The 27,296-nt window shown below is 48.0% G+C and overlaps 2 protein-coding genes across 4 annotated transcripts in view; both read left to right on the top strand.

Annotated features, from left to right (window-relative positions):
• The window catches only part of FERMT1 (FERM domain containing kindlin 1), a 35,001-nt gene extending 29,076 nt beyond the window's left edge, over positions 1-5,925 (top strand). For all 3 annotated transcript variants that reach the window (XM_054024013.1, XM_054024010.1, XM_054024012.1), the window contains exons 14-15: positions 860-1,001; positions 3,799-5,925. In XM_054024013.1, coding sequence (XP_053879988.1) covers positions 860-1,001; positions 3,799-3,972 — 316 coding nt within the window. In that variant the 3' untranslated portion in view covers positions 3,973-5,925. The remainder of the gene's footprint in view (positions 1-859; positions 1,002-3,798) is intronic.
• Positions 5,926-10,497: 4,572 nt separating this feature from the next.
• Positions 10,498-27,220, top strand: LRRN4 (leucine rich repeat neuronal 4). The gene is made up of 5 exons (XM_054024009.1): positions 10,498-11,493; positions 16,280-16,977; positions 18,865-19,069; positions 23,723-23,860; positions 24,669-27,220. Exons 2-5 carry the CDS (start codon positions 16,287-16,289, stop codon positions 25,963-25,965), a joined length of 2,331 nt encoding a protein of 776 aa, XP_053879984.1. The 5' UTR covers positions 10,498-11,493; positions 16,280-16,286; the 3' UTR covers positions 25,966-27,220.
• Positions 27,221-27,296: the final 76 nt, after the last annotated feature.

Raw genomic sequence — 27,296 nt, 5'->3', positions numbered from 1 at the left:
CCTCCAGAGTGAGGCAGGAGCATTCCTTTATATAAAGAAGAACAGGAGTACTTGTGGCACCTTAGAGACTAACAAATTTATTAGAGCATAAGCTTTCGTGGACTACAGCCCACTTAAGGTGCCACAAGTACTCCTGTTCTTCTTTTTGCGGATACAGACTAACACGGCTGCTACTCTGAAACCTTCCTTTATATAGTTTCCTGCAGGTGTCACATGACACTTTGTCAATGGACCCCCCCTTCTCCATTATGTGATTTGTGTGGAAACTACAACTCCCAGCAGCCCCCAGGCTTAAAGGGGCTGTGTCCCTGTATCAGCTTCTTTGGAGCAAGGATCACCTTTTTGTTCTGTGTTTGTGTAACATTTATCACAATGGGGTCCTGGTCCATGACTAGGGTGCCAATGTGCTACCATAAGATAAATTACAAGCCAGCACTCTTACATGTCCCTTAAAATAAGCTTTTTTTTCCTGTATTTTTCATACAATCCTCCTTTATTTCCCTAAAATGTTGGTGGCTGAATAGCTACATTCCCATGAGAATACACTCTTCTGCTGTATTTTCATAGCCACTGCCATATTTTACCAGGCCATATTCTTGCCTTGTGCTACGCACCTCAGCAGAGAAGGAGCCAAACTTTCCCAAGCTCCAGGATGTTGTGATCAGCGGGTTTGATTCAAGCCCGTTACTGCTCCAACCTCCTGCGTTGCTCAGGCTGCCTCTGGGTGCTTGCGTTGTGGCTTACCTGTGGCCAGGCAGCGGAAGCCTCCTCCCCCTTTTTGCCACACTTGCATAAGGGACAGGTGAAATATCTCACTAGGGAAATGTGCTGCAGAATGAACCTGCTTTTCCCCCCCCAGATTTAAAGGAAGCAAGAAAGATGATCTGCTGGGAATTTCCTATAACAGGCTGATTAGGATCGATGCAGCCACTGGGGATCCTATCACAACGTGGAGATTCTCCAGTATGAAGCAGTGGAATGTGAACTGGGAAATACGTCAGGTAAAATCAGAACAGCTCTTCATGTCTGATTCCTACATTGCAATCACCTGAAGATGCTTTCACCAGATCATTTTTAAACTCAAAAACTAGTCTGATGTCACGACTTATTAAATAATCCATTTGTGTGACTTGGTATTATACTAGCAAGACAAGATGGGTGAGAATCTCTTTTGGCCCAACTTCTGTTGGTGAGAGAGACATGCTTTCGAGCCACAAAGAGCTCTTTGAAGCTTGAAAGCTTGTCTGTCTTTAGTCCATAGGGCTAGTTTGCCTTTATTATATTCACTGCCTTGTCTTTATTATATTCAGCAGTAATGCAAAGAACCTACAAGCCTGTACCCTGTACGACATTAGCTTCAGCACTTAGTATAACGCTTGAGGCCTATGAACTTTGGCACAGATAAATGGCCCAATGGTAACCCCCACATTTTGGGGAACTGAGAATAGAGTGTGTATGGGGAAATTTTGTTCATAACAATACCACTCAACCACAGGAACATGAGTTAACATCTGCAGATGACTGCCCACAAGAATGCCATGGCAAGGAATTAACATACATGACAATAAGTTGAGATCATTGATATACTAACCTATAGGAGAAGGGCACCTCAACATTAATAGGGTGAGGAAATACAAATAAGGAAGAGGGGAGGAACCCCTACAGAATAGGTGTTCGACTTAGTGGCATCAGCATACCATATTATACAAGTTCTATCCCAGCCTGCAGACAGTAGGAGAGAGATGTAGCCTTTGGGAGGTGCCAGAATGGTGCCCACTAGTGATGGTGATGAGGAAGATAATGGCTAACATTTCAGGTTGTTCTACAAGGGATGGTAAGAGTACATGGATGTGCAGATGGACATTCTATATTATCGCTATCTATCTTACTGAATTAGGGTGTTTGTGATTGTGCTAAATGTACTAATAAATTATTGTAAATATAGACGTTTTCCTATAGTGAGAGTGTTGGAACTGTGCATATTGGGGTTCCCACCTCTACAATAATTTTAATAATACTGGGCCTGATCTTGGGACAAGAACCTGTCAACCCTCAAAGTGATAACTGGAAATTCTTAAGTAATCAATATAATTAATACAAGAATCTATAGATCAGGCTACATTCTCACCAGTAGAAGTTGGTCCAATAAAAGAGATTACCTCACCTACTTTGCCTTTTTAATATCCTGGGACTGACGTGGCTACAACGACACTGCATACAACATTGGTATTATGTTTTTTTTTTTTTAACAGGCAGAGACTGAAATTTAAAGCAAAATCAGAAAAATGCAAAAATGGCACCTGCTTAACATGTCTCCCTGTATGCCTTTAAGTCAGATCTGCTCATTGTAATTCACTAGAAAAGGGACAAATTCGGCCGTCAGTTAAATTCTGCCCCTGATTTCATTGGGATGGTACAGATGAACTCAAGAGCAGAATCAGCTTCCAACGTGTTTTTAATGCTTTACCAGTAAAGTGATAGCACAGTCAGATGGATTACAGTCTGCCTGACCCATCATTCTCTACACTCCAGAGGCAGATTCTTGATTTCTGGGAATGATGTGAGATGCAGAAAGAACCCAGCTTGACTCTCAGATCCCAGGCTGAGTTTGCAGGGCTAAAATGGAAATCTTCAGGCTCTGCTACTTCAATGCATAAGTCACTGAGAGAGGGGTAAATATGGACTGCCGCAATGTCATTTTTACAGAGATTCTCAGCTTCCTTGGTCCAGCCAAGCTTTGCTCAGTGTAGGATTTGGTAATTGGAGGGCAAAGGTGGCTTTAAGCCTTTTGTGAATCCTAGATTCAGGGGCCAGAGAGGAGCCTAACTCCTCATATAAGTTAGTGAGACATAATCTCAGTGGTTCTCAGCCAGGGGTCCGGGGCCCCATTGCTGCGAGCAGGTTTCAGGGGGTCTGCTAAGCAGGGCCGGTATTAGTCTTGCTTGGGCCCAGGGCAGTAAGCTGAAGCCCCACCGCATGGGGCTCAAGCCTGGGGCCCCGAGGCCTGCCCCTCAGGGCTGAAGCCAATGCCTGAGCAACTTGCATGCAGAAAAAACTGTTGTTGTGGCACAGGTGGGCCATAGAGTTTTTATGGCATGTTTGGGGGGGCCTCAGCGAGAAAAAGGTTGAAAACCCCCACTTACACCTGGCTCCCCCTAGCTCCAAGGGCCTTTCCAGAAGCCAGGGATAACAGAAATGTGAGATGCTCCAGCTACCCCCCAAGAATGCCCCTTGTGTGCCAGGGTGCGGTGAGGAGCTGCTAGGCCAGGATCACAAGGAGGCAGAATTGCCCAAAAGCCAGTTCAGCTGGATTTTGTGGCTTCGTACGACTAGAGTTCTAGCCCCCAAATCACACTTAGATTCGGCACATGACATCATGAACAACAATTAAATAAGAACGTTCTTTAACTTGTTTGTATACAGACTCAAAGCAGGGTCGTTCATGCTGTTTGCCACATTCCCACTGAGACATTTAAAAGCTGGGAACTTCCCCAGTTACCACTGAGCTTAGTGATCTGTGAGATGGCTTTTTGTTTGGGCTGTAAAAACATTGAAGGGAGATTTGACCACAAGAGGGCTCTAACTGAACAGATGCGGGGAAAAGGCTTACTGCAGATTCAGAGATCCTTTTCCCACACCACTGTTATTAGCAATGCCAGCTATTGATTTATTTAGATATTTATAGTCCAGCCAGTATTTATTGGGCTCAGTCTATTCTAAAGATTCATGTGATCACTGGGACAGAGGTGATCTTGTTTATTTTCATTACTGATTTTTTGCTGTTCATTTTCTCTTTAGGTTGCAATTGAGTTTGATCAGAATGTGTCCATTGCTTTCACGTGCCTGAGTGCAGATTGCAAGATTGTCCATGAATACATTGGAGGTTACATCTTCCTGTCAACTCGTTCCAAAGACCAAAATGAAACACTGGATGAAGATCTGTTCCACAAATTAACTGGAGGACAGGAATGAGGTGAAGCCAGATGTTTGTTTGCTGGCAAAAAGGACCAGACAATATGTAAGGTTTTCTCTCTTACACTGTTACATCTGTTGGCTGATAGAATAGCATAGACAGTGTACTTATCCTGTGTCAGAGGGATGGAATAAGGTGACTTTTGATGACTTTGGTTGTTTTTATGCTACGTGAAGTTTTCGCCAAAGGTTCACTGTATCTTGATTGTTGACGGACATTTCCCATTCTTTCCTGTTTAACTTAGATGATCTATTTTAGCATCCTGAACAAGGAATTTGAGGATATTGGGATACACGTCCTGTTCTCTATTACACTGGTGCAACTGCTGTTGATCTCTCAGGATTACTAGAGCTAAGGCTACATAAATATACATTTGAAATCTATATTACTGGAACAAAATACTACCTATCCTGTACATAGTATGGTCCTTTCCGTACTCTGTGATCTGTCTTGCACATGGAACTATCAAGCCCTGAGTATCAGTTAAGGACCCAGTCCTGCGAACACTTATTGCCATTGTTGGACTATTCACAGGCATGAAGTCACATTGAAGTCAAAGGGACAACTCCTGTGCATAAAGTTAAGCACAGGTATTAATCTGGGCACCTAAACATTAATCTTTTGGGGAATATTTTCATATTGATGTTAAAATCATTGTTTTAATTGCTATTTCTCCATTACTAACACTTTTTACAAAGGCCTGTAAATGTGCTTCCTCGGCATTTTACAAACGTAGCATTAAATTCGAGGCAAAAGTTATTACATGCCATTCTCTAACTTGAGACCTGAATTATCTGTGGGAACATTGATACTAAAATCTGTAATGCTGAATGCTTTGGACTTGGGTTTCAAGATATACTCTTCACAACAATTGCAAAACAAAATCCCTCTTGGTTGGACAGAAAGGTCCACTGGAGTTAATGGTGAGACTCTCATTGACTTCAGTGGGCTTTGGCTCAGGCCTGTAATGCTCAACTGTCAGCAGAGTGCTTGATCACTGGACAGGCTAATTCAGGTACAGTCGTAAAATCAGTGACTTCCACACCCCCCAACATTTCATGCATCCTGAGATGTTGAATTTGTCGCTACAGAATCACTGCTAGGTGTTGTTTGTTTGAGCTGTCGTTGGGCCTGATTCTTCTCTCACTGGGTCCGGTTTTATTCCGGTGTCTCTCAGCTGGCTACAGTGGAGCTATTCCTGATGCATATGGGTGTATGCGCATGAGGGGTCAAGTGCATAGAAACAGGAGGGGGAACTGTGGAGGAGCACTACAAACCCAAGCCAGGGAGAGGAAGAGGAGCGTTCCCTCCTCTTTTAGTAGCGCTGCTCCCCTTTCTTTAATGCTCTGTGGGAAGAGTCAGACCCAATGGTGTTCTGTTAGTGAAATTCACTCATGGTGCAGAGGGACCATACAAGGCCTTCTATGCTACTTAATGCCTGCACGAGAGCTGCTAAGAACAGAAGTAGGTAGTTCTTTTCATCAGATCTCAAAGCACTTTACAAAGGAGGGCAGTGTCATTATCCCCATTTTACAGATGGGGAAACTGAGGCCTGGGGGAAGTGAAGTGACTTGCCCAAGGTTGCCCAGCAGGATTGTGGCAGAGCCAGGAATAGACCCGTGGGCGCTTCAGTCCTTGTCCAGTGCTCTACCCACTAGGCGACACTGTGTTGAGATCAGAGGGAGACAGCATGAAATGATCTTGTGATCCAAGGTGCAGGCTGTGTCAGGCTGTTGATTTTGAAGAACTCTACGCTTCGTTCCGTGGGGAGTTCTGCCTACACCCTACAGCGTGTTACAGCTGCAGGCAGCAAGGGGCAACCACATGGTATGCTGTGTATATCTGAATGTTTGTGCAGTAAGATTTTTTGAAATGTTTCCCACTCTAGCCTGGCTTGTAACACACTGTTGCTGTTCCAGCCCTTAAATAAATACACACTTTTTTGTATTCAAGGAAGGCTGTCCCTGGGATTGTGTATCGAACACGCGGGTATCTTTAACTTTCATTGTTTTGCGCTCATGCTAATACTTTGCTACCCTTCAAACAATGGTGTCCTGCTAGTGCGGGGAGGATGGTTGTGTATACACATCCAGGAGCCCGTAGGACGTCTCTCCCCTGTTTATCCTTTATAGTCGTGAACTCTCAAAAGTCTAGCAGCGTGCGAACCATCCTCCCGCCCAAGGAGTGCTGGAAATGGTACCCCGTATGGCCCATTGACATCACTCCTAAGTGAGTTAGAAGGGTCACGCTAAAGATTCTCTACCTCCTGGGTCTTTGCCAACTTCAGTCTCATCCCCCGGTATGGAATATTGTCCACCGTCTCTGTGATCCCTTTATCAGGGGACACACGTTTGCCAATATTTTTCTCTGCACCCACCCAGCTGATTTGACAAGCAGTGTGCTGCCCCTTCTGTTACAAAAGCACCATAGACTATAGTGACCACAGGTATTCCAGACTTCCCCTTTTTTTTTTTCCTATTGTGCAAACGCTGGCACTTCCAACAGCACAGCACCCTCTAGCACCTTGCTGGGGTATTGGTTCATGACTGACTCAGGGCTTGTCTATTCTGGGATCTTACTCACTAGGGTCTTACCTTGGTTTAAAACTGTGGCAAGTGGCACTGGTACAAGTAACTTAGTGCATCTACAGTAGGGACTTGCATTGGTGCAGTTACACTGCAAAGCAGGAAGGTCCTGAGAAGGAAGGATACCAAATATCCTACATGCAGCCCCCTGTGCTTTCCTTGGAGGTCTCAAAGTCCTGTCCAAGTATTGACAAGGCCCAACATTTTCACTTCATAATTAGAAAATGGAAGAGCAGGTGATCTTTCAAAGGGGCATTGCTGTCCCTGATACATGGTTAAATCAGATCAGTTGCTTGTGAATTCTCAGGCTGACCCCTGGCATTCTCACGTAACATGAAATAGTGTATTGCTGCCCTCCTGCACGTACAGCTGTGACATTCACGTCTTCATCAAAAAGGTTCCTTGCTTCTCCGTTCCCCTCTTGCCATGCTGCTTTGTGGGACACCTCGCATCAAAAGCAAACTAAACGGCAGGCAAGGCTCTTCACGAGTTTCCAGTATCTCAGTCAGAGCTTTCCCCGCAGTATGAGATGCTTTGTGTAGCTGGGCCCTGATTCTCGGGTGCACTGGGGACAGATTTGCTTTGCCAGAAAAAAGCTGCCCTAAAGCCCGGTGAAAATCCCCTCACTTCTACTTCCTGCAAGTGCGTGTGTGTTAAAGGTCCCCGTGCTGGAGTGTTTTGGCTCTTTAGCTGCTATAGCTTGAGCTAATGCTTTTAGCCCTGGTTCAGTCCCAGGTGCGTGGGTCAAATAGAGCGTCTGTCACACAAGCAGCACGGGGGAGCAAGACTACGAGCGGCGGAAGTGCCCTAAAAGTGTGTGTGTGGGGGGGACCACAGGCGCCTGAATTGTGGTGCCGCCCCCAAGGCCCTGCCCCTTCTCCCCCGCCCTCGTGACACCCATTCCCTAGAAGCCCCATCCTCAAACTACTTCTCCCTGAGCCTCAGTCCTCTCACTGCCCCTTCCCCAGAGGCCCTGCTCCCATTCTGCCTCTTCCCCCCCTCCCCACTCGCTTCTCTCCACCCCTCCCTCTGTCGCTCGTCCTTATGGCCAGTAAAAAGTGAGGGGCATGGCCCCTTGGCCCCCCATTCCAGTGCCCCGATCATGACCAAGTATTCCAAGCCGTTGCAACCGCTATTGGCAGCTAGCATGAGTTTGGCCTGCTTTAACTCACGCCCCATGAGGACTGGGCCAACTGCAGCTCAAAGCCTTTTGCATTGCCACCCACGCTGTGCCAAGTGCTGCTTTGCTAGACGCCACGAACCAGCCCTTTGTGTGACTTGGCATTTCAGTTCCTGTGTATCACCGCCTGCTTGCCTTACTCCTGCAAAAAACCCCGCTGAAGTCAGTGTTTGCTTGCAGATACCAACTGGTTTACTCAAGTGAGTCATGGCTGTAGGATCAAACCCTTCTAGCTAGATGAGTTATTTACATAGCACCAAAAGTGCCTACCCTGAATTTAAAGAGAAACTCCAGGGAAATAAGATTTTGCATTCAGAGACCGAATGGAGACAGATGTATTGTCTAGATGAAAACAAAATTCATTATGAAATTAATACTCTGGCTCTAAATAATAGTCCATTGTTGCCACCCTATTCTGTATGTCACAAAGCAAAATCAGATCAGTGTAAAACATTACACATGTCTTGCATAGCTGGGGCCTGCTCCAACTGCCAAGTAATTCCACAAAAGAGATTTACCACTGATTTGCTAATGGGGTCCTGGCCTATAATGCATGCGTACAGCAAATAGCATGCAATGCACCTACCACAGGCTTGTTTAGACCACAGGCTAAATAACCGTGTTCTTGCTTTTATATTCCTTGTAGGAGAAGAATTAACTTGAGCTGACTCTGGGGTTTGATTGGCCTATCCGAAAATGTTTCTTCTTTTATCAGCTTTTGATGTAATTCTCTGTTTTTTTGGATACTTCCATTGTTACTCATTTTAAAAATTCTTTGCCTTCCTGGTGGGGAAACACTCATCTCCGGAGCCTTTACAACCTGGTACCCTGTATAGCTTCAGCTTATCTCACTGTGTCATTAAGGAATGCAGGCCTCATCCTTAACATTCCAGCTCAGACAGTCAGAGACTTTGACTCAGATCAAGGGAGAGGCAGAGGTGGGATCTGTTTTAGATTTCAAAACCCAACCACATACACAGTCTGTGGGAAATGGCCTGATCAAAACACATGCCCAAACTGAGATTCTGGCCAGTCCCTTTGCCTTGTCGCTGGAAGCCTTGGGTAGAGTTGGAGAGAGGAGAAAATAAGTCCGTTAAAGAAACAGCGGAGGCTGGTGATGTGTGAAAGTAGGTGGATGAAACTGACGCACAGCGGAGTTTACAGCAGATTGGAATGTGTGTCTGATTCAAAATAGGGTGATGGCAACACTACCTACCCATAGGACCTGTCATCAGTATGACTGTAGCTATTTATTACTGGTCAGATCAGGTCTCCAGTGTGCTAGGCACTGTACTAACCTGTGGGGAGGCACAGTCTGTTCCCTGGAGAGCTGACCATCCAAAATGCAGACAACAGCTGGGGAGAATACTGAGGAAGAACAAAGGCAAAGTCTGATCCTGCAAGAGCGCTCAGCACCTTACAGAACATGCTCAGTGTCTTTCTGAATTGGGCCCTGACAGTGGCAGGAGTTGCGAGTGCTCAGCGCTTTTCAAGAGCAGGCCCGCAAAGGGCAAGATTAAGGGTTGTTTTCCACCCCGGTTGAACTGAATGGCCCCGTTGTTAGTTACCGTGCTGTCTTCTCAACTCTCCAAAGGCTGCCTGGTTTAACTCCTGGGGTGAAATCAGTGGGGCTGACGGAGTGAAAAGTGAGGGCAGAGTTTGGCTCAGAGTTTAGTTGGGCAGCCTTTTAAGAGTGTGAAGTGATTAGTCCATTTTCTCAGGAAGATACATTGCCCATAAATACCGATCTCCCAGTAGCAAATGCTCCAGCAGTACTTCCTGGCTCAAGGCAAAGCGAGTGCATCTCCCTCTCTCTAGGCTGTCTGGAGATGAGGAACGTCCAAAGAAAAGTAGCATTTAACGCTTTGAGGATGGAGTTTTCATAAACTCTAAGCACTGGTCTAACTCAGCTCCCATAATGAGCGCTTTGGCTAATCCCACTTTAAGTGGTAATTCAATCAACTAACGGGGGCAGGTACAAAACAGCTGAAGCCACGGACAGTATCCGACCGTGTCGTTAGCAGGAGCCCAGGCTACACAGTCAGTCCCTCAGAACTGAGGGCAAGTCTACATGAAGATGTAGCTTTCCCATCAGCGTCGTTAATCCACCGCCTCGAGAGGCAATAGCTACGTCGACGCTCTCCCGTCAACAAAGCACTATCTACACGGGGCGTTAGGTTGGTATAACATTGCTTGGGGATGTGGATTTTTCACACCCCTGAGCGACATAGTTATACTGATATGGGGTTGTAGGGTAGACCAGACCTCAGTGGGTTTGCCGACCTATTGCCTGATCCTGCTGCTTGTGTGGGTGAGGCAGCAGGATCAGGCAATAGGTCGGCAAACCCTTTGCCTTGTCTTAGAACTGAGACAACTGACTCCATAGCCTACAAGGGAACAATCTGTACATCTCCTGGGAACCACAATGGCTTCCAGTAGTCCTCTTAAGAGACCGTATCTTGTTTCTCTGGATCTTCTGCTAATTTTCAAGTCCCTCCCCCCCACTCAGATAGTGAAGGACCTGGCCCGAGATAAGTCTTGTGTGCACATACTGTCACGGTCTGTAGGGAAAGCAGTGCATGGATTAAAGTCTTGTCATTGGGCTGTGCAGATCTGCCATGCACAGATGTGTTACTCTCCTGGGAGAGCAAAGGCTCCAAAGAGAACACAAACCACATTTTGATGATTATTTGGCTTGCAGTAGCACCTGGGGTCTTGGGCTTTTGTTTACGCTTTCACTTTGGTGCAGTCCCTATTGACTCCTGTCCCTGCTGTCTGTGCGCTTTCCTATAAGATCTTCATCTCCCTCCTCCTCCTAATGATTATTTGCATTACAATAGTGCCCAGAGGCCCCGTCTGAGATCAGGGCCCCAGTGTGCCAGGCACTGTACAAACATATAGTCCTGTAGCTCACAAGCGAGGTAGATGAGACAGACAAAAGTTGAGGGAGGAAACCCAGGGGAAGCAACTTGCCCCAGCTCTAAGGGCAGAGCTGGGAGTCGCGACTAGAGCCCACAGCCGCTTTATAATTAAAGAACCATGCCTCCTAAGTCTCCAGTCTGCTGAACATGGGTTACGCCCTTCTCTGGCCTGTGCAGGGGGAACACACTGTTCCTCAGACCTCCGGAGATGGTACTTGAGGTGAGAACTTTGGTTTCGACATTCACTCGGGGCCTCCTTCCAGGTAAGGCTGCTCTTAAAAGCCACTTGCCTGGTGTGACTGTTTCCAGGGTTTGCACTTTGAGTCTCCAGGCGCCTGTGGAGAAATGTAAGCGGGCGGGGGTGACTTTATCTGCTGCTTGAGAAATCTCAGGGCTGGTGTCAGCAGACAAGCGTCAGCATCGGCCCTTCTTCACCTTGACCCTTTAGTGAAGAGACGTAACAACACCCCCCACCCCAGTGTGGGTGGACAAAGAGGAGCTGAGTATAGAAATTGTTCTCCCTCCTCCTTCCCTCCACCCCCTCAGATTTTGGGGGGAGGGACTGGTCCTGCCTGGAGAGGGGTTGTTAGGAAATCTTCCCACCACCTTGCTGGTAAGGGTGAGGGAGCTGGGTGTGTGGAGAGGGGAGGAGAGTGGGCCTATCCCCTCCCCCCCCTCCTGGGCAGGGTGGGGAAGCTGGCATGTGGGGGAGTGAGGCTAGGCCAGATCTCTCCCCTAGCTGTGGGAAGAGGAGAACGGACACAGTCACTCCTGTGTATAAAGCAAGCACCAGGCAATCAGAGCAGCGCAGACCCCAGCAGGAGGCCTGGACAGGTATGTACATGCTGTTAAGGCTGAGTGGGTGGGATTGGCTGTAGGCACTGACAGGTCTGGGTTTTTACAGGCCCATTTTCCACCTGTCCCCCTGGGTCTGGGCTGGAGGCAGAGGACCCTGAGGCTGTTCTCTCTTGGGCTGAGGGCGGAGCAGGCTCTTGCAAGGCCTCCGATATGGGGAGCATAAAGGGGACATAAAGACCCCATTTCCCCTGTGCCTCTCGCAGGCAGAAGGCAAGCGGGACTGGAAAATGCCTGGCCCAATGCAGGGGCTGCAGCAGCAGCAGCAGCAAACGGTAACCATTCCTAGCAGAGCAATAAGGGGAACACAATTGAGCTCTGGGTGCCATATAGTAATGGGCTTGAATCACTCTGCCAATGAGATTTTTTTGGCTGAGGGTTCAGCTTCAAGATGCCAGCAGAACAGAAATGATGGTCTAATGGTTAGGGCACTCGCCTGAGCCCCAAGACTCCTGGGGTCAAGTCCCTACTCTGCCACAAACTGCCTGTGTGACCTTGGGCTAGTCACTTAGGGTGAGACTTTTAAAGGTACTTGGGTGCCTAGTGAGATTCTCAAAGTTGCCTAACTCCCTCTGATTTTAAAAAAAATCCAATGGGAGTTAGGCACCTAACCCGCTTACACCCTTTAGAAAATCCCTCTAGGCACCTGTCTGCATTTTTAGGCACCTTCAAAAAACAGCACCTAGTCTCTCTCTGCCTCACTTCCCCATCTGTACAGTGGGGATAATAGCACTGCCCTAGTTCACGAAAAATAGAGTCAAGGCTGAGCTGCTCAGATACGGTGGCAATGGGGTGGGGGTAATAGGTGCCAGAGAGCGCTAGCTCCGTGTGCATTCGCAGCTGTCGCTTTGTTCAGTTCTTCCCACTTGTTCCAGGCAAAGGCTGCAGGCAGGGGCAGCAGAACAGGCAGTGTTGTACACAGCCAGCACGGGGCTCTGGGGAAGCAGCAGATGGAATTTAGGGAGGGCATCTGCACTTCATGGAGCAGCCCGGCAGCTGCTGTTGTGGGGGTGAGGGGTGAAGGCTACAGCATACACGCACCTAGCCAGCTCTGACCTAGAGCAAGCACTACAGAGGAGAGGGATGGGGAAGGCAAATGTAACCAGAGATGCTAATGACAGGCCAGATCCTCAGGGCCGGTGCAACCCATTAGGCGACCTAGGCGGTCGCCTAGGGCGCTAGCATTTGGGGGTCGGCATTTCGGGTCCTTCAGCAGTGACTGCGGTGGCCGGATCTTCGGCCTCCCTAGTCGTCGTCTGCATTTAGATGGAGGGAGCTGGGGTAGGGGGGCGCGGGGAGGGCCACCTGCATCAAGTAAGGGGGGGGCAGCATGCAGGGGAACTCCCCGCCCCAGGTCACCTCTGCTCCGCCTCCTCCCCGAGCACGCTGCCCCGCTCTGCTTCTCTCCCTCCCAGGCTTGTGGCGCCAAACAGCTGATTGGCGCCGCAAGCCTGGGAGGCGGGAGAAGTGGAGCGGCGACGCCGTGCTCGGAGAGGAGGCGGAGCAGAGGTGAGCTAGGGCGGGGAGCTGCCCCACGGCTCCCCGGGCTGGGGGGAGCTGCCGCGGGGGGGCACCTTAGGGTGGAGGGAGGGGGCGGAGAGCTGCCACAGGGCTCGGGACGGGGGGCGCAAGGTGCAGGCCCCTCAGCTCCCGGCTGAACAGAGGGTGCTCCTCACTGAGGAGGGTCAGGCTCTGCAGACACACACGAGGAGAAATGCAGGGCTGGGAGCTGATGCAGAGTGCTCTGGGGAGGGGCAGTGGATCGAACCCACTGGTGCTGCGCCCATGGCAGTGTAAGGCATATTACGGATCATCCACCTGCAAGTCCTCAGAGGGAAATCCTGGCCTTGCCTAAGGGACCCCTGACGGCTATGGCTGTTAGGAGATTTATATGCACTCTCCTTTGTCTGGATGGGGACTGGTGAGGAGCAGGCTCCAACCAGAGCTGCACAAAAGGACAACGAATACCCAAACCCCCTTGCCTAGGTCACAGAGTCCAGAACCAGCAGTTCAGAGGCTGGGGTTTTTCCAGGTGAAAAGCTCCAGAGCTCAGGTAGGGAATGGGAGCGGAGTGCGCTAAAGCAGGGAGTGACCAAGGGAGCAGCTTCTTGCTGACAGGGGGAAATGGCCCTTCTTGAGCTTGGGCCATTTTGGTGCAAGGCAACAAGGACCCCTGCATACACTGTAATACCTCAATGACACTGGAAAATCCCCTGAGTCCGAGACACCGAATCCTCTACTACCAGGAAAGTCACCTGCTGCAAAGCCCCTGCCACCACTTGGGAAAGGGCCCTTGGTGTAACTGTCAAAGAGCTAGAAGCAGATCTAGGGGAGAGTTTCAAAAGTGCCAAAGGGATTTAGAAGCACAGGTTTTCAAAAGCCCTGAAGTGGCTTAGGCAACAGCTACACTACAAAACTCTGCCAACATAGCAATGCTGATCGGGGATGTGAAGAGGGGTGAACCGTGATGTATGTATGTACATATATAAATGTAGCTGTGCTGGCCAAAGCCCCAAGTGTAGACTCGGCTATACTGGCAAAAACACGCAATGCTGGTTAAAAGCTGTGTCCACACTATCCTCCTGGGGGAATTCTGCGCCACTACACACGCGCAGAATTCATGTTCCCCGCAGATTGTTTTTCTCTGCAGAAAATACATTCCGCCAGAGAGGCACTGCAGTTACAGCTTTCACCGACCAGGGAGTGCTGTGGCACTCGAACAGACAGCAGACAGATCACTGTAGCAGCCAGCTGCCAATAGGGAGGAGGAGAGGCTCTGTTCCTCATAGCACCCTGCCTGTGGGACCAGTTGAGGAGGCATGGGGTATGGGGAGACAAAGTGGAGCACACAGGACTGCTGGGGGAATTACACAGACCAGGGGGTTCAGAAGGGCTAGTGGAAGGGACAGACTGGGGCAGAAGCTGAATGGAAGTGGGGGGTGCAGGGACACCAGGGGGGCAGTGAGGTACAGGTCCACATGGGAATGGGGGTAGCTGAAAGGGGGTTCAGGGCCACATGGGGATGGGGTTGGAGGGTGCAAGTGGGCAGGGCATGACTGGGGGTGCAGGGATACATGGGGATGCATGGGGACAAGGGAGGAGGGATGACTGAGTGTGGGTGCAGGGACACAGGGGGATGGGGGAAGCGGGGTGCAGGGACACATGGGGACGGGGCAGATGTCCATGGGAGAGATTAGGGATCAGCCAGAGCCTGCATGGGGGAGGCACCCCAACTCACTAACAATCCCTCCTCCCTCCACAAACCCTGTTCCATACTTCTCCCACCCACACCCAACGCCCTCCTGGTTCACTCCCAGGCTCCTTCCCAGCAATTATTTCTCTCTTCCTCAGCTCCTCTGTTACCCCTGACAACCCCAAGCGTTTGCACTGTGTCTGAGGGGTGCAGGAAATAAGTTTCTGCATTGTAGGTTAAATTAACTATTACCCAGAGTTCTATATTAATTTGCCTGTAATTTGTCAAAAAACATTTCCTGAATCTTTTTTGTTGTCTGTAGGGTTACAGACATACCTGTTGACAGGTATTTTCATAGAATCATATGACTGGAAGGAACTTAAGAGGTCATCTAGTCCAGTGTCCTGCACTCATGGCAGGACTAAGTATTATCTAGACCATCCCTGACAGGTGTTTGTCTAACTTGCTCTTAAAAATCCCAATGATGGAGATTCCACCACCTCCCTAGGCAATTTATTCCAGAGCTTAACTACCCTGGTAGATAGGAAGTGTTTCCTAATGTCCAACCTAAACTACCCTTGCTGCAATTTAAGTCCATTGCTTCTTGTCCTATCCTCACAGGCTAAGGAGAACAATTTTTCTCTCTCCTCCTTGTAACAACCTTTTATATACTTGAAAGTACATAATGCCTCATCTTTTATGTCTTTTGAAATAAATTACCAAAATAATTGAAACTGGAGTGATTATATTGTGTTATTTTGACAAATAAAATATGCAGAATTTTAAAATATTGTGCGCAGATAATTTTTTGGTGCAGAATTTTAATTTTTTGGCACAGAATTCCCCCAGGAGTAACACTAGCACTCTGCCAGTACAGTATACTGGTATTGTTATACCATCAGAGCACTCCTAGTGTAGACCTTGCCAAAGGAGCCTGACTTTCAGTGGAACCCAGCTGCTTTTCCCCACAAGCTCCAGTGAAAGGAGAGTCAATGGGCCTTGTGCTCCTAAATCCCCTGGGGGCTTTTGAAAATCTCCAAGATCATTCTCTTAGAACCATTGACCAAAAACTGTCAACACTAGAGACTTGGGTTGGCTTAAGTACGTAGATGGGTCAACCTAACTTTTGTGTGTAGACCAGCCCTAAGTTGACTGCTGCTCTCCTCCCAGACCTTCAGTTCTGAGTATACAGCTAGGCAGAGATGATAATGCTGCATGTGTGTTTGTACAGCGCCTAGCGTGATGGGTTCCTGGTCCGTGAGTGGGGCTCCTAGGTGCTAGAAAGATAATACAACTAATAAATAATAACAGATACAGTTTGGGACACATGTTGGTTGCCTTTGGGATGAAAGATTTTATGTACCTTTAAATATGCTCAGATGAGACTTCCTTCCCAAATGCCTGATCTTTATGGCAGTTTAATTACAGCAGAGACTCTAATTATCACCTCCACCATCTGCAAGCACAAGCAAAACATTTATTGGTGTTTTGTTTTCACATAGCTCGTGGTAGCCCCAAAGGGCTTTAATTTACTTTTCTATATTGCTGTTTTGTTTCCCCCACCCTGAAAAGCAAAAGAATGTTTTCCCTCCTGCTCCCTCTTTCTCTACTGGCGTGGGAGGCGGCGGCCGGCCTGACAGACAGAGCAGCTCCAGCTGCCTTGGGGGATTTCACAGCTCTTTTCCAGTTGACCCAGCAAGACCCGTGGGAAAACGACGTTAATCTTACCAGCATGTCCTGTGAGGATCTGAGGAACAAGACATGGACCCACTTGCAACTGAACAACAACAGCCTGCAAGCCTTCCCTGCCTGCCTGCCTGGGGAACTGGAGGCCTTAGACCTCAGCACCAACCAGTTGCCTGCGCTGAGTGGCGTGGAGATAGCGAACTTCCCAAAGCTGCGCACCCTCTGCTTGAGGCACAACCACATCCAAGAAGTTGCGTGGGGAACCGGAGCCCTCCGGAACCTCCAGTTCCTGGACCTAAGCGCTAATAAATTGTCCTCTCTGCCATCATGCCAGACGGCCCACCTGCCAAACCTGAAGTGGCTGTCGCTGGCCGGAAACCCCATCACTGAACTCCAGCCTCTGGCTTTCTCCTGTTATCCACAACTACAGTTCCTGAACTTGTCTGCCACTCTGCTAGGGCATGAGAATGGCGGAGGGATTAGCACGTCAGCCTTTGCCATGAACGTGTTGCAGGGAGACACCGGGAACAGAGCTAGGAGCACCATTGATGTGCTTGACCTGAGTGGGACCTTTCTCGAGAAAAGTAAGTTTGAAGATTTTTGTGGTACACATGGGGCCTGATCAAACCTGATGAAGCGAAACCACTGTTAGTGTCACAGCCACCAGCAGTAGAACTGGGGACCTCCGGAGCTGTTGGCAGGAGCTGCAACAGCTTGAGGTAAAGGTCACTAGCTGGGGCTGTAACAGACTCATATCCTCCACGGATCAGGCACAGCGGAGGAAGCTCTAAAACACACCCACCAGTTGGTTACAATAAGCAGTGGTGGGAATTCTCTTGTGTAGACAAGACTTCAGAGGGGAAGGTGGAGAAATAGCTATTAGCACAAGCCAAGCAACTACACCTGCCCACAACAGAATTTCTCATCTGTCCTCATAATCCCTCTATCCCCATCCACTATCCTCTCCGATTATCCAGCTCTCAGCCTTGGGCTATCTTTAACTTCTGCCTTTCCTCCTCTTTTCCTATCCAGTCTTCCCAAAGCCCTTCTCTTGTTCTTCAGTGGCATATCCTATCCTATCCTATCTCCTAGAACTGGAAGGGACCTTGAAAGGTCATCGAGTCCAGCCCCCTGCCTTCACTAGCAGGACCAAGTACTGATTTTACCCCAGATCCCTAAGTGGCCCTCTCAAGGATTGAACTCACAACCCTGGGTTTAGCAGGCCAATGCTCAAACCACTGAACATCTGCCTTTCCTTTCTCCCCCGCCCCCCGCAGCTAAACCCTGCCTAATCCCTTCGCTTTCTCCTCTTATTTTTGGCACAGCCCAGAGAGGCTTCCACCAAGACCAGGGCCTCGTTGTGTTAGGCATTATCAATCCACAGAGCAAGAGGCAAGCCCCGCCCCAAAGAGCTTACAGTCCAAATAGACAAGATAGGACCATGGGAGAATGATCATCCCCATTGTATAAATGGGGGAGCTGAGTCACAGAGGCAGTGACTCAGAGTCTGTGGCAAAGCCCAGACTGCACCCCAATCGCCTCAGTCTAGTCCCTTAGCCGCAAGACCATCCCTCCTCTCTCTGACAGTCTGTCCCCTCTCTCTCTCTCTCTCCCTCTCCTTCCTGGGCTCCTGTAACATTTCATCCAGTCAAATGGGTACAATAATTCCGACCTGGTGAGGTTCAGTGAATGGATAATTGCTCAAATCCTTTGAGCAAGACAAAGGGAAGTAGCTGTGGATGTGTAAAGAGGGACTATAAACCTGCTGTTCTCATACAGCCCAATCCAGGGATTCCCTAGCAGAGGTTCCAGCCCAGTCACTAATCAGTCCAGCACTCTGCGCTGCGTGAGGGCGCTTCGCCTTACTCGTGTGCTGCTAAACCGCTGGGGAAATAACTAAAGCCCTGGGAAATTCTTCTTCTTTTTTTTTAAATAATTTTTCATGTATTACTTTTTGGGATTTTCATGTTAGTTTGATTTATCCATTTTATCCATGCGGGGGGGGGGGGGGGGGAGGTCCTGCCCTCAGGAGCTGAGAGGACCTTGGGGGTTGGAGTCCACCCAGTACTCCCCAGACAGCAACAGCTTCTGTGCCCCGGGGCTGGGCCCAGCTCTTCACTCTGGGCATCGTGACCTGGTACCCGGGTCACAGCGCTATTCAGTTTTGGCCCTATTCAGTTTTGGCCCAGCTGCCCCCCATCATGACAGAAGGCAGCCAGGCCACACCTGAGCAGCACTGTGACCGTGTGTGCCGGGTTGCAATACCCGGAGCAGGGAGCCAGGCCCAGCCCCCCCAGGAGCCGCCGCTGCAGGGTGAGTGTTTTGTTTTATTTTGTGTTATTTTGCTATAACCAGCAGGTGCATCAGTTTGTCAGTAAAACTCAATCCACTGCAGTCTGCTTACTGGCCAGTCCTAAATCCAGCACAGTGCTCTGCTCACATACCAGTCACCCGGGTCTTCTCTGCTTCAGTTCAGCAGGAGTGGGCCCAGGACTTGGTCAGCCTTAGGTCGCTCCACCTTGCAAGGATGGCCCAGCTGAGGAGCTTCGATACGGATCTATTCAAGTCACTGCCCAGACTGAGAGAACTGAATTGCCAGGACTCCCGTGCGCTGAGCGGGGTGAGGACGGAGCTATTTGACGATGCTCCTCACCTGACCTTTCTCACCTTCCAGAAGTAGGTGTTTTCTTTGCTCACCCATGTGTTAAAATGCCGCTGTCTGCTGAAAGTGTCTAGTGACAGCTGGGTCCCCTCACTGCCCCCATAATGTCCCTGGAGTCATCTGAATAGGAAGGTCTTTAGTGCATGGGGGAGATGCCATTTCAATTCACATGGAATTCTTGCACAGCAGAACGAGGATTTCCCAGGCTGTGTGCCAGAGTCTCTTCCCTGCTCCAGCTGGTGCAAAGACGCCAGCAAGATGGCAGATCTCTCCATTGTTGGGGAGAGTTCCCCTATAGCAGGAAGCTGCATAACTGGCTCCTATGCTACTCGCCCTGCAGCCTTTAGTAGAGAGGGCACGCCAGGCACCTGTTAGAGAGGTGTGGCTGGAGTACACTGCACTCTGGAGATCTCTGGCTGGCAGAGAGGGCCACAGTCAGCTGTGCAGACTAGCGCAGCCATGAAGTTGCTCTAAACTTCACCAGCGCTGTCCTAGAGCTGTCCCCAGAATCAGAGACACAACTGACTTCTTCACAGGCTCCCAGCCTTGCTGCGCCAGTGGATACTGGGAGTAGCAAAGAATCTGGCCCCATGGGCCAAACTCACGTTATGATGCAGAAACTGCCTGAAGCTGCCTTAATGAGGCCTCCTGAGCCTGGTGCAGTTGTTGGCACCTGTCAGTGTGCGGCTCTTTCTGTACAGCTTCCTTTCCTGGGCAGACGGGTGACTCGAAAGGCCAGAATTCCCTCTCAGCTGCACTGATTTCAGCGAAGATGCAGGAATGGAACTGAGAATCTGGTCCAAAGTATTAATGACCCTGCAGCTTAATCACGCCTGGGTTGTGGAAAACCCAATGCCCCCCATTCCCTCGCCTTTGGAGTATTTAGCCTCGACCAGGCCTAAGTGCACTCAGCAAATGTTATAAGGCTGATGGACTGGAGATTTATGGAGCGAAATCCCCTGCTAGTGAAAACTGGCACAGCTCCATTGACTTGATGATTTCAAAGTTTGTGAGAATGGGCTTGTCTGCATCGTGGGCTAAATTGGCGCTGCTGTGATCGATGCCGCGGCTGTCGATTTAGCGGGTCTGGTGAAGACGCGATAAGTCAAGGGGAGAATGCTCTCCCGTCAGCTTCAGTACTCCACCTCCCCAAGAAGCGGAAAATAAGTCCTCCTGTCGACATAGCGCAGTGTAGACACCGCTGTAAGTCGATCTAAGCTACGTCGACTTAAGTTACGTAACTTCGATCGATTTACCTTGTTAGTGTAGACCAGGCCTAAGTAATTCTACTGGGTAGACCCTAGGAAGAGAGATGGGAACAATAAGTGAGACATGCTCAAACCAGGAACTTGAAATATCTACTTAGGCCTGGTCTACACTGGGGGGGATCGATCTAAGTTACGCAACTTCAGCTAGGTGAATAACGTAGCTGAAGTTGGCGTACTCAGATCGACTTACTGTGGTGTCTTCACCGTGGTGAGTCGACTGCTGCCGCTCCCCCGTCAACTCTGCCTGCGCATTTTGCAGCAGTGGAGTACAGGAGTCGACGGGAGAGCATTTGGGGGTTGATTTATCGTGTCTAGACTAGACGCGATAAATCGACCCCCGCTGGATCGCTCACTGCCCGCCGATCCAGCAAGCTCTTTGCGGCAGGGACCCTCTTTCTGGTCTGTATGTGTACGGTACCTAGCACAATGGGGGCCTAGTCTACAACTGGGACTCTTACACATTACAGTCATACAAATAATAAATGATAATAAATACCTGCCTACAGAATTCACTGACTGCAAAGACTAAAACAGGAGGATTAACGTACCTGGGAAAGGGGACTGTCGAGACCGGAATGGAAATGAAAGGTTTGGATGACATAAGCAAACGTCGTTTGGATAGGAGATTCGAGTCAGCGGACCGGGATAAGGAGGGTTGACTAACTGCTGTCATGCTGGAGCTCTGGCAGCTTCTCTCTGCAATGGATGGTGGAGAAGGGAAACACCATGTTACACCCTTAGCTTTCCTAAGAAGATTTAATTAAAATAATGAAGATTAATTGTTAAACTCTGGAGTCAGGGCAGACAGGTGCAAAAGGCAAGTGGGGAGGGGGAGCTGGCTCAAAGAAGAGAGAAAGCTGTGGAATGTGATAGTAAGATGTGACACTGCATAAAGCTAAGAGCAGTGCCCCCAAGGGGCAGCTTGGAGCCACTTTGTGTATCCTCTAGATCAGTATCCAAAATTCTCATGCCAGGCATTTGTGCAATAGCAAATAGCAAGGAAAACTGCAGTGGGACATGGGATGTTCTAGGGAGAGGGAGAAAGGGAAAGTATTTTCATCATAAGTTACATCTTCAGTGCACCTTGCAGATGTAACTAACTAACCCTCTCATCATCCCTGTGCTACAGGGAAGTATCATTAGCACCATTAGCTGGGGAGACTGAAGCATATTGGGGCAAATTCTGTAGTCCTTAAGTCCCATTGATTTCAAGTGACTTCTGCCTTGCCAACCACATGCCTTCAAAAATCATGAGCTGGGCCCTCCAAAATCAGGAGATTGGCTTAACAATCATGAGATTGCTTTAAAAAAACAAATGTGTGGGGGAGGGTATCTTTTGCTTTGCCTTCTGTTTTTTGAGCTTTTGGGATTCAATTCGGGTCATGTTTTCACGTGGTTTTTCTGCAACCACAGGGGTGAGAAACTCCTGGGGCTGGGATTTGAGGTAAGAAACGCCAAATACTGCGAGACTCATGATAAAATTCATGAGAGTTGGCAATGCTGGAGTTTGGCCAAAGTCAACACCCGGTCACTAGCAGAAGCCGTTGGCTCTTGTGTCTACTCCCATAATCCACTAGACTATGCTAGTCTGTACCTCACCGCTGGTGTCCATTGTAACCTGTGTTGCAACAGAACCTCATACCAATCTCTTAAGGTACCAATATTCCATCGGAATAGCAGCAGTGCTTCATTTATGGATGGGGTTAGGGTGACCCGATGTCCCGATTTTATAGGGACAGTCCCAATTTTGGGGTCTTTTTTTTATATAGGCTTCTATTACCCCCCCACACCCCGTCCCGATTTTTCACACGTGCTGTCTGGTCATCCTAGATGGTGTACAGGTATCTGTACTGTTTGTTTAAACTTCCATCAAAAAGCCAGGCAGGAGGAGTTCTAGGTAGAAACTGCATTGCAGCAGAGAGAGACAGTAGTTATTGCTTCTTGGAGAGTTTCTTGTTCCATGTTAGGAGAAAGCAACTTTGCGATTCTTTACAGGGAAAGGTGCAGCGCTAAGGATGTATTTTGCATCACATACCATGGGTTACACAGTTATGAAGTAGTTAATGTAGACAAAGATATAACATGAACAGTGACGGCAATGTACCAGAATAGCAAGTATATTGCAAATAGAGCAGTCAGGGCTGATTAGGAAAGGATTTAGAGGATATTGTGGAAAATCCTTTAAGCCACCAGCCAGGAATATGAATGCAACAGAAAATGAAAAAACAGGGCACTGGATGCGTGAACAGAGAACAGAACACAAGTCTAAGTGGTAGTGAACAAAGAAAAGATCAGACTCTGCTCTCAACTACACTGCTGGATTTTGGTACAGAATTCACCCAGTGCTTGTACAGAAGATGGGCAAAGAAAGCCTCCCTATTCACAGAGCTTAGGTCTAACTCAGAAGAAAAAAGCACAAGACAATTCAGGCACAAGAAGTTGCAGAGACAACAGCAATGTTGCTATCCCCAAGTGTTCAAAACTCAGGAATAATGCTTAAAAATCATAGACTGGATTAAAATCCTGAGATTTTTAAAACAATAAATGTGGGGTGCTTTTTCTTTGCCTTCTGGTTTCTGACCCTGTCATGTGCACTCAGGTCACATTTTCAAGCTTTTCTCTGAAACTATGAGGGCTCAAAACTTACCTTTATTTTTATTTTTTTTTTTAATGAATGCTGAGATTCTCAAATTGTTCCCTGGACTCCAGGAACTGGAGCTTTCAGAAAAACATCAAATATGTTGGTAACACTGTACCAATGAATACAGCCTTGCACGGATACAAAATTTGTATCCACATCTGATCCACGATTCGCAAACATGGTCCGTGGATATAAAGTGGACATCTGCAGATTTGCAGGGCTCTATAAATGAGTCAACGTAAGGTGGATGCTTGGCATGCAGAAACTGAAGCTATTCCAAACATGGCATGAAGGGGTTGAAAGGAGGCTGGAGAATGAATTGGGAGCACCATAGGGCAGGAGAATAGGTGTAGGATGAAGTGAAAGCCAAGATAAATACAAGGGTTCAGGGATAAGACAAAACTTTACCAAAGCAGAGTTGCTAGGTACAGGGTCCTTTTCCTTTCCGGCTGCCATTCCTACTGCATTCTGGGAATGCCTTTAACATAAGTTTGCTGCAGTGAATGAATCTAAATTGGGGTGAATGTGATGATGTGTGAGGGAGATACGTGAGCAAATGGGGTAATATGTGAAAATGAACTTGGTTTTCCTGAGGGGGGATTAGTAATCTGCTACGAGCCAGGAACAAATTACTGCCTCCCCAGGGAGCAGAGAAGGCTGCATGCCACCCCTTACAAAGACTAGGCTATTGAAGCACAATCCAGCCCTGGGGCCTTAGCCGATACTTGCTAAAGATTCTCAAAATTTTCATCTCCTAGCTGTAACCTGAGTTCCTTTAATCCTTGGAATATCAACTCATCAGGTAGCATCAGCATCAACCTGTATGGAAATCCTTTAGAGTGCAACTGTGGACTTTCCTGGCTCCTTTCTGATCCGGAGAGAGTTGTACTGCAAAGGTAAATGACCTGTCAGCTGCATATTACTCACACACCAGGAATGTAGGAGTGAGCATAAAGATTATCTTGAGCCTGTTTACTTCAATTTTTGCTACAAGTTCTGCATGGATGGTGTAGTTTTCCTGTTGAAATACAAACCCCATCAATATTAGTCAGAATCGCCATCTGTTCCTCAAAGGTCAGACATCTAAAATAAAGTTTCCTTCAAGAACTAAGTATGGGCTAATTATATTTGAAAGCAGCACTATGCTGGTAACACAAGCAGAACTATAAAATGATGGCATCTACTGATAATTTATTCTCTGCCTCCCCCCGTTAGTACTTTACTGCGAGTACAGATGAAACGTTAGCTAGCTCAGTGGCCTTAATGACATTGTGCCCTGGAGATCTGCAGTCAAATTGTGAGCTCTGATTCCTGAGCCAATTGGGGCTAAGAATACTGTGGAAGTAACTACACCTCACTCTACACTGCCCCCTGCTGTCAGATTTGGAGAGGCATTACTCAACATGGCCTTGGCGCTTAATGCTTTGTGTGGTATGCCTTCAACTTCCACGGCACCTTGTCGAATCAGACCCGTGGCCTTCCCAGTTAGGGGATATTTGCTGCCCCTTGCAAAACATGTTGGTAATATGGTGAGGAAAATCAGCCTGTAGTCAAGACTCTGCTGGGCTTTGGCCCCAGATTTCATGTGCGAGAACAGGTTTCTGATTGGCATTAGCAGTTCACTATCTGATACGTTTCATAGATGCTGATGGCACCGTCCTATAACTGTTATGTCGATTCTAACTCGTTTGCTTCATCCTGCAGGGCATCCGACACAATTTGCAACACAGCCTCGGAAGACAGAGAGAAGCCTTCATCCTCATCGTCTCTTTCGCTGTTACAACTCTATGATGAATGCCAGGCCAAGAGAAACACCACATTCCCCACATCAAACACTCCCCCTCTCACAGAAGACTCTTCCAACCTTCCCTTTATTGATTCCACTACTGTGGCAGCAACAATGGACTCTACTCTATTTGCCGAAGAACATTATAGTGACTCCTTGGTGTCACGAAACATGGTAAGTATGACGCAAACAGCTCAGATGAAGAACGATCCCACAAGTGCTGACGTTTTTTCCAAATCTACTACCGATCCCACTACTGAAGGAACCACAGCCACCTCTTCAACAATTCTGGGAGAGCTTTATGGCGACTCCTTAACTCAGCAAAGCACTGCGAGTACAATCAAAACAGATCCATTGAAGAGAAATGCTACAACGACCACTGCTCTGTTTCCCCAAGAGGAAACATTCTACCAGTCTACTAATAACCCTTCCACTGAAGCGACAGGACCAATAGGGACAAACTCTCCTCTTTTTCCTGGCACAGTAAGTCCATCTCAGACAGATCAATGGCTGCAAAACCCCACAAAGACAAACCTTATTCCAAATCCTACCCATGCTGTAATACACATGGATTATGAAGATGACTATTACGATGATCAACCAAAGGAAAGCATAACTCAACCGATAATAGTCTCTTGTGACTACGACCCCTGCCACCACCTCCAGAAGCCATGCTCTGAACTTCAGAGGTTGTCCCCATGTCTGTGTCCTGGTGTGTCTGGAGAAGACACTGTTCCAGATCCACCGAGGCTCAGAGAAGTGTCTGAAACGACAGACACATCAGCACAGATCCACTGGTGTGCCCCCAGTTCAGTCGTTCATACTTATCAGCTTGCATACCATGCCAAAGGCAGCGAGAAGAGCCTGGTTGATGAGATCTATCCCACAGCGAGGCAGCATACACTATACAAACTTTCACCAGACACCACCTATTGGGTGTGCGTGATTGCTTCTAACAAAGCAGGATCGAGCCAGACGACGAGTGAGAAGATTTTGGGCAATCCATGCACCCAGTTTACAACAAAGCCCAGCTATATATCCATCTTTGTGGTCTTGTCCCTAGCAAGTGGGGTTTTCCTAATCACCACCATGGTATTGTCTGTGTGTCTGTATCAGAAATGTAAAAAGCCTCACGCTGAGCAATACGGCACACACCTCATCTCTTATAAAAACCCAGCATTTGATTACCCCTTAAAACTGCAGCCATGTAATTAGCCCCAGGTAGTTTTGTCAACATATTTTGCAGTAAAACATCTTATAGCAACACATCTAAGTGGGATCCAGCTGCTCACTTGGTTATGAGTTCCTCACAGGGCTGACTTCATCTCTGTTGTAATTTCAAAGAAATTACACTGGGGACAGCTATGGCGCCGAATGCTTTGTTTTGTTACAACAGGACACCACCTGGCCTGTTTCTGAGATCTCTATTTTCCATTTCCAAAGATTTGTGTTTGGGGTGAAGTTCCTTTTTTTATTATAATGTATAATTATTTTCTGGCAGCTGATTGGGAGGTCCCAATGATGATGATTTAAAAATGAAGTGAGGAGGGATACGGGTGGCACAGCCTTATATGGAAGGAGGAAGAAGCATAGTCCTGACGTTCCTTGGCTATAGTACTTCTCTAAACTAATCTAAGGTGATGTTGAAGCACCCAGAAGAAAAGCCCTGATAGAAATAATCCCTAGCATGTATATAGTGCCTTTCAGCTGTAGATATCAGTGTTTTACAAAGGTGCAAGGGTTTATAGATTTTAAAATCAGAAGGGACTAGTGTGATCATCTAATTAAACCTCCTACAAAACAGTGACCATAGAATTTTGTCCTGTGATTCCTGCGACAAGCCCCTAATTTCTGGTTGGTAAAACATCTGTCATAGCATATACCCCTTGTACAGATGGGGAAATTACCAAGAGGAATGGCGAGCTGTTTTTTTTAAAAGGGCTTTAGGTGCCTAAAGGTACTTTTGAAAATCCCTGTAGGCCCCTATGTGCATCATTAAGCACTTAAAGACCTTTTAAAAAGCTGGCTCAAAGTCCACAGCCCTATTTAGGTGGCTAAATAGCAATGTCCTCTTTATCAAAAATGCTGTGCACACACAAATCCACTTGCCCCTTTGAAAATCAGGCTACCCTATTTAGGAGCCTCGTTATGGATGTAAGAGCCTGACATTAGGCACCCAGCATTGGAAATATGGACGTTTGGGCTTTTGTTTAAATACCTACTCATCCCCAAACACTTTTCTTGAAAGTGTTACCATCCTGCCTTATTAGTGCATGTCCCTGAGACTAGGTCTACATAATAGCTGGCTGGTGCAACAGGGACTCGGTTGGGATTGTACTCGGATAACTAGACTGAGCCACGCTGCCATGGCCACACTGTTGTTATTAAGTATCAGAGGGGTACCTGTGTTAGTCTGGATCTGTAAAAAGCAACAGAGGGTCCTGTGGCACCTTTAAGACTAACCGATGTATTGGAGCATAAGCTTTTGTGGGTGAGTGCCTACGATGCATCCGAAGAAGTGGGCATTCACCCACGAAAGCTTATGC

The sequence above is a fragment of the Malaclemys terrapin genome, chromosome 3, assembly GCF_027887155.1.
Source record: "Malaclemys terrapin pileata isolate rMalTer1 chromosome 3, rMalTer1.hap1, whole genome shotgun sequence".
NCBI lineage: Eukaryota > Metazoa > Chordata > Testudines > Emydidae > Malaclemys > Malaclemys terrapin.
The sequence above is the reverse complement of the archived record's forward strand: the minus strand, read 5'-3'. Positions and strand labels throughout refer to the sequence as shown.